A 7,698-nucleotide genomic window follows, 5' to 3' on the forward strand; every position below is an offset into this window, starting at 1 on the left:
GTTATTGACAAATGGCAGATGTGAAATATATATTGTTCCGTTTTTTTATTACATTGTACTTGCTTCACATATCGGAATAAAGAAAATATGAAATACTTACGGGTCATTTTTTCAAATCTTGATCTCCGATAAGCAAGTACTTAAAAATTTCGACGCAATTAAGTCACAAAAAAGCACGACTGTACACTTTCACCTTTTAAGATCTTTGACAAATTTCTAAACCAAAATAAATCTTGCGTCGTCTCGGTTGACGAACATCGATGTGGGTGCCATCTATATATTAGGTTAAATTTCTTTGACATTTTCACAGTGAAGAAATGATTTGATACATAAATATAATTAAAGATATAAAATTTGAACTGTACATACTAGTGATATGTAAATATATCTTTTATATAACAACGCAGGTATGATCGATACATCTGAAGTATTTTCCTTTTACAAGCAATCAATCTTGAACACTTGAACTATCTAACCTAAAATACACTTTAAATGTAAATACATTGATATCAAAACATACATTTACAAATTTGTAAAACTAAAAATTATTTTGAAGATATTTATATATGAGAGTATTTATGACGTATTTTAGTTTCAACATTATTAACAATAAATGTTTGTACAAACAAAAAGATGACAAAGCTGTTAAATTATAATTACAACAAATGTTACTGAATTATCTGTTAAAATTATTTTGTTAGTGCGATTAACTTAACCTGTTAATTAGGGAAACGAGTTAATGCGTCATTGCTTAGCCAATATTTAGAACACGATAGTTTAATTATTGAGGGATTATTCATGTTTGTATTAAACATAAAATACATCGCAATCACATTTGCAAGAACCAAAATGTAATTGGTTATCATTTTTACTCAATTTTAATTATAAACTAGGGAGATTCAATTTCTATCTTATGTTGAACTCAGTTAATAGGTTAAGTGTTTTCTATGATTTACAGTTATTTACAAAATTGAGTGTAGATACAATACAGAAAATCTATCTGTTCATTAAACAAACAATTTTTTTACTAATCAAATTTGTTGTATGGTAAAATTACGTTTTTAGCAAATAATAACACATTTGATAAAAATGTGAGCAATACATTCATCTCACTTTATTAATAAAAATAAGGAGATATGTATATCTAACAAAATTATATAAAACAGTTAATAATTTTAACTCTAATATTTTGTGGCATACCATTTGTATTTATGACAGTTTGTAAATGTCTAAGCATAAACTCGACTAGTTTTTTAATAGTTGAACTTCAGATATTTTCCCATATTTCTTCTATTTTAAATTTTGCATCTGTTTTGTTTGTAATTTGAAAACTGCTTAACACTAAAACTACCAAGTCCATTAAAATGATGGTTTTCGAATTTCTTACTTTAAAATTATTAACATCATATAGATATTGTTGTAGAAATTTATAATGACTTTTAATAAGACAGAACAACAGTTATATATCCATATATAATTTCTATTTAACCACTTTAATTTTCATGATCTGTCTAATGTATACCTAAATATACCAGAACATATCAAAATGATGGGTTTAGTAATGTCATAGTTAGTTGCAATATATATACAGGCTGTCCCGTAAAGAGTGTAACTCCCAGAATTGGGGGGTTGCTGGGGTGACTCTGAACAACCTTTTCCTTTTCCAAAATGTTGGTTGAAGCTTCGTTTTTGAATTATTAACGAAAAAACTGGCCAATCAGAGCGCGCGTAGAGCCCCTAAAAACTGGCCAAAAGTCAAGATTTCATCCGATTTTTCTGAAACTTGGTAATTAGGGGTTTTCGAGGTCACTGATAACGAATATAATACTAAAAATTCAAAATTCACAATATCGGATTCACAACGGTTGCTATAATATTAAAAAAGCAAGATTTTCTAATAAAAACGTCCGTAGTTTGCCTAGAATTTCTGTAATTACCCTGAATTTCTGTAATTCTTTAATTACTATTTCGGTAATTTGGGGTGCTTTATTAGAGTGAGTCCCCTTACCTCTCACTACTCGAGATGTTAAAGAATGTAAGTGAGTCATCTTGCTGCTATTTATAATTCTGTAGGTAACGTCAGTCGTTTTTTATTGAACATATATTTAAAATTCTGTCAGTTCATTTGCCAGTTTAAGCTTATCTAATTGTGTGAAAGTGTATAGAAGATCTGTATTTTTACTCCCTTTGTCTTCATCTGCATTCATGTCTTCACTGTCACTATCGTGTACATGAGAAATAGTACAGCTGCTCACGTTTATTTCAGGAGCAGCTAACAAATGATTTATCTCTGGTGGAATGGATAAAAATTTCTTTTTTCTTAGACGTGAATTAATATTTAAAGTTGATATTATAATATCTGATGTATCCATTAATCTATAAAATACATTTGCCAACGTTATTTTATGACTTATTTTTCTACTATGATATTGCCTGTAATTTTTAAAATGTTTATTACGAGCTTCTCTAGCTTCTTCGCCAAGCATTTCTACAGGTAGAATACTCGTACTTATAATATCTGCACCATGAATAAGAATTTTGTGTAGTGTTGCAGGCATAGGAAACCATGAATAGTTTGCAACATATATTTCAGGTGTATCTGAGCAAAATTTAATTTATTAAGTGGCTTAAATTCTATTGTTGGACTTCTTAAATTTCAATACGAATAAATGAACTTTGACTTTTTATGGGGCTACATAGAGGAAAATGTTGTCGCAACGACATCTACTACAAAAGAGTATATGAAAAGAAGAATTCACACCGCATGTAAATCCATAAGTCTAACAATATTATCAAATGTTCGCAAAGATATTATCACAAAAATAAATACATGTTTGGAAGCGAATGGACAACTCTTTGAACATCTAATAAAATAATTTTCAAAGCAGAATATATTTCTTTTAATAAATTTCGACATCTACACGAAACTCCCCTTCCGTAAGGTTTTTCCGCTATAACTCCTTAACTATGCAGAATAAAAAGAAATGCCTCAGATACAAGTTATTAGGTTTGATAACATCTTTCCGAATATAGAAAAATTAATATGCCATCTCATTTAAAAAAAATGAGTGTGGCATCATGTCCACCCTTAAGGAACTCACGCCCACAATGTCTTACATTCTAAAATCTTAATCCCTATATACCATTCAACATTTGAAAGTTTCAAGTTGATATCTGCAATGGCTTCTGAGAAAACAGCCTTTACCTGTTCCGCTCGATGTGTATATTCGACCGTAGTTCAATATCCAACTGCGCGCGTACGACCGCTATTCAATAATATTTATTTCAATAGGACATCAAAAGGAACAAAAAGGAGCAATACATTCCAAAAAACACATTTAAGTTTCATTTTTCTTCATAAGAGGTGGAACTTAGGGGAACGATGAATCGAAAGGTGAACATACTGCGAAATATGGTTACAGTATGACAATAAAGAATAAAATATTACAATTTCTAGTTAACTTTCGTAACTTATCTGTGTTATTCTTAATTGATATGTATCTATAAATAAATAAATAAAAATAAAATTTCATAAATTAAACATAAATTGATGAATAACATTCATGTTACAAGAAACAGACATACCAGTAATTTCAAAGCGTTTTTCAACTTTAGATCAATGCCAATGGAACAGGAATTGAATCAACAAAATATTTTGTTCATGTGTACTTTAACTATTCCTGAGTATGATGATAAGTCTTCCTTACGTTAATTCTCTACTCGACTTTTGGCCAGTTTTTGGGGGTTCCGTATTCACGGGCGTGCACGACAAGCGATTAAAACTACGTTCGTGCGATAGCGTAACACCTTCCCCCTTATACAAAAAGGTGTTTTCATAAAACAACTTTTCCACTCTGCACACATACACATCAGGACGCTCGTTATGGTTTGTAAAATAAGTAAGTAAAAAGAAAAGAAAAGCGGCATTTAAGTATGGTATTAGTGACTGGGTTGTTTATAGATATACATAAAATACAGGTACAGCTTCTAGGCAAACAACTTACATAACCATAATGAACACAAAAATACAGTAATAATAATGAATGAGTATAAGGCGCATTGAATATATAACAGTGAAATTTGAACATTAATCTTCCACGTCTGAATCATCCGGTCTTATGCAACCCAACTTTAATTTATTTGAATTAACTTTTTTAAAGTTATTAACTCCGAGTGCTAGTTCTACTGTCAAGTCATCAAATATTCTATTAATTTTATACGGTCCTGCCCAATTACAATCAGATTTAGAATTTCTTGATACCTTGAGTAATTATACATCATCATTTACCCTGAAACTACGAGGGTTAATGCTCTTATAAAAATTTTTACTCCTTTCTTTTGCTCTATTTAAATTTTCTGCTGCCGTAGCCTGAGTGGTGGTAATTTTGGTGAAAAGATTGTCTAAATATTGGTTAAAGGTATGAGGTACTCGCTCTTTGACGAATTCAGAGGGAAAAACAGCTTTGACTCCAAAAACTAATTCATGCGGAGTGAAACCCATGGCCTCATGTATAGATGTATTATAAGAAAAAATGCAAAACCTTATCCAATCGTCCCAGTCTGTTCTTGTACAATAATTTTTAAGATAGTTGATGAAAAAACGGTGTGCTTTTCCTAATGAACCTAAAGATTGAGGATGGAAAGCAGTGGATGTTATTCGTTGGATTTTAAAAATTTTACAGAAATTTTTCATGATCTTGAGGTGGGTGAGGAACGCCGTTGCACTGGTTTCACCTCAATTTATTAAAATCTAAATGCGATAGTCGGCATACAGTTCGCCCGGAATAATACAATTGTTTTGTTCACTAATCGTCCCGGTGGCAGCGGTTCGACGGGTACGTTTCGAGTACGAAGGCAAGTCTTAACCCGGGGAGAGACAAAAGAACGGAAACTAAAATCTGAAGGAGTTGGAAAAGAGAAAGTTCGCGTGGAAAAATAGAACAAGGTTCGGTAAGGGCTTGTTGGCAGCGACGTACCCGCCACAATCTGACTAATAAAATTCCTTCCCTGGTCGGTATGAATCACTCTTGGGCATCCAAATCTACTGATGAACTGCTCAGCTAGGCCATGAGCAACGGTTATTGTATCTATATTACCTAGTGGAATTGCATCTGAGAATTTTGTGCAGCTGAGTTTCCTCCAGGTCAAGTACTCGTGACCTGCCGGTTCGGGCCTCTGGGCCTCGTACGGCGGACCTTTCGGAAACCCTTGGTTTATGATGGGGCAATTTCCTATTGCGGCCGTCGGAGAAACTTTCTACGCGGACATGCATTGTCGAATTTTTAGAAATTAAATAAGCTAAAAACGGTTTCCTCAAAAATAGCCTTTCAAGCGCGCACGTCATAAACCGTGCTGGTAGTCTGCTCGCCAAATGTTTTCCGCTGTAGCTGGTCCCTACAAGTTGAATGTTCTTTTATGTAAAAGGAATTATTATGGTATTACTAGTAGTTTTAATTTTTATTGTTTGTTATTATTTAATATTTTCTTTTATAAGACCTATAAGTAATCTTGAGAGAAATAATAAGTCTGCAACCGTAGTGGAAGTTCTTAATAATAAGGAAGTAATAGTGCACAAGCGTCCTTATGATAAATTATCGAAAAAATATAAATTTGATAATGTATTTGAACCTTCTTCCAAACAGGTATATTTATTTCTACAATTAGAACAGGTAGTTTAATGTAAATAATATTTAGTTATATTACTTTCAATTAACAGATTGAAGTATATAATATTGTTGTTAATCCATTGTTGGATGAAGTTTTGGCTGGATATAGTTGTACAGTATTTGCATATGGACAAACTGGTACAGGAAAAACATTCACAATGGAAGGAATTAACAGTGATTCAACTTTGCATTGGCAAAGTGTAAGTGATAATTCTTTTCTATAACATTATTTACATAATATGTACTCTAATATGTTGTCAGTAACATTCCTTATACTTGTATGTGTATTAGGTATTTGAAAACAAAAGTTTACCCACTATGAGTGTTTATAATGCTCGTTACATTTTTTAAAAAAGCTTAGTAAACATATTTTTGAAAATTGTAGTAAGAAAAGATACTACAATATTAAAATATAACATATAACAATATTACATGTAATTGTATAATTATAGGATTCATCTGCTGGTATAATACCAAGGTCTTTAAGTCATATGTTTGACAAATTGCAATTATTGGAAGCACAAGAATACACAATTAGAGTTAGTTTTCTAGAACTTTATAATGGAGATTTATTTGATCTTTTATCACCTAATGACGATGCAACTAAAATAAGGTACATATTACAAAGTATTTAAACTACATATAATTTTGAATTATTTAGTTATATTGTGATGCATTTTTTAATTCTATATTAAATACCCATTGAATAGATTGTATGAAGATACATCAAAGAAAGGTGCAGTAATCATTCATGGGTTAAATGAAGTAACAGTACACAATAAAAGTGAAGTGTACAAAATTCTTGAAAAGGGATCAGAAAAGAGACAAACTGCTGCAACATTGATGAACGCTCAATCTAGGTCATTACCTTTATTTTTTATTACTATTGAAATCTAATTTCACTTAGAAGTTGTACATTTCTGTGATTTTTAATATATTTTTATTAATATCAATATATAAAGTTTAATAATATGATTATAGCCGGTCTCATATAGTATTTTCAATTACTATACATATGAAAGAAAATACTACTGATGGAGAAGAAGTTCTGAAAACAGGAAAATTAAATCTAGTGGACCTAGCAGGTAGTGAAAATATTGGAAGATCTGGCTCTGTTGACAAAAGAGCAAGAGAAGCTGGTAGTATTAATCAATCTTTGTTAACACTTGGCAGAGTTATAACAGCTCTTGTTGAAAGGGCACCTCATATACCTTATCGGTAACAAAAACAGATATTCTATTTCTTTACAATATGAAGGCTAATATAAGTTGTTGCATTTTTATATCTTATATTGCACAGGGAATCAAAACTTACAAGATTACTACAAGAATCATTAGGTGGACGAACGAAAACATCATTAATTGCAACTATATCTGCTGCTAGTATTAACCTTGAAGAAACACTGTCAACGTTAGATTATGCACATCGTGCAAAAAATATTACTAATCGCCCCGAAATAAATCGGAAACTTTCGAAAAAAGAATTTCTTAAACAGTATACAGAAGAAATTGAAAGACTACGGAGAGACTTATTGGCAACGCGTGAAAGGAACGGTGTTTATCTTGCAAATGACAATTATCAAGAAATGCAAGCATTAATTTCTCAACAGACTAAGGAGATAGAAGAGAAACTTAATCGTATAAAAGCACTTGAAAAAACTATGCAAGACAAAGAAGTAATTTACTTCTTAATACGAATTTTATTAATTATTTGTTATTGAATCTATATTTGGTTTTGTTATGTAGCTTTTTTTCTTTTTAGAAAATATATAACGAACTTGAATTACAAAATATAACTCAAATGAAAGAGTTACATGAAGCCAAAGTCAAATTAAATAGTGCTTCTAACGCTCTTAAATCGACAAATGGTCGATTAAAACTGGTAGCACAAGAACGGAATGAGCAAAAATATTTAGTAGAAAAGTATACAAATACAGAACAGTGTCTATTGCACCAAGCCCAAAATTTATTAAGCGTCGCAGATACAGCAACAGCAGATTCCCATAAGTTACATGATAAAATTGCTCGTAAGA

General features: G+C 31.2%; 1 protein-coding gene and 1 long non-coding RNA gene across 2 annotated transcripts in view; one reads left to right on the top strand and one right to left on the bottom strand.

Annotated features, from left to right (window-relative positions):
* Positions 1-261, bottom strand: part of LOC108577357 — a 958-nt gene extending 697 nt beyond the window's left edge. Inside the window, exon 1 of the long non-coding RNA XR_001891450.1 lies at positions 101-261. This is a non-coding gene — a long non-coding RNA (uncharacterized LOC108577357). The remainder of the gene's footprint in view (positions 1-100) is intronic.
* A 3,358-nt stretch (positions 262-3,619) lies between these two features.
* On the top strand, positions 3,620-7,692 carry LOC108577356 (kinesin-like protein KLP2; the record flags this gene model as incomplete). The annotated part of the gene is made up of 8 exons (XM_017940497.1): positions 3,620-3,684; positions 5,495-5,642; positions 5,717-5,866; positions 6,119-6,279; positions 6,377-6,526; positions 6,648-6,884; positions 6,966-7,341; positions 7,428-7,692. Coding segments are annotated over exons 1-8 (1,552 nt in total), but the record flags the coding sequence as incomplete, so codon positions are not given.
* Between the last annotated feature and the right edge of the window lie 6 nt (positions 7,693-7,698).

This window comes from Habropoda laboriosa, unplaced genomic scaffold, assembly GCF_001263275.1.
Source record: "Habropoda laboriosa isolate 0110345459 unplaced genomic scaffold, ASM126327v1 scaffold761, whole genome shotgun sequence".
Taxonomy (NCBI): domain Eukaryota; kingdom Metazoa; phylum Arthropoda; class Insecta; order Hymenoptera; family Apidae; genus Habropoda; species Habropoda laboriosa.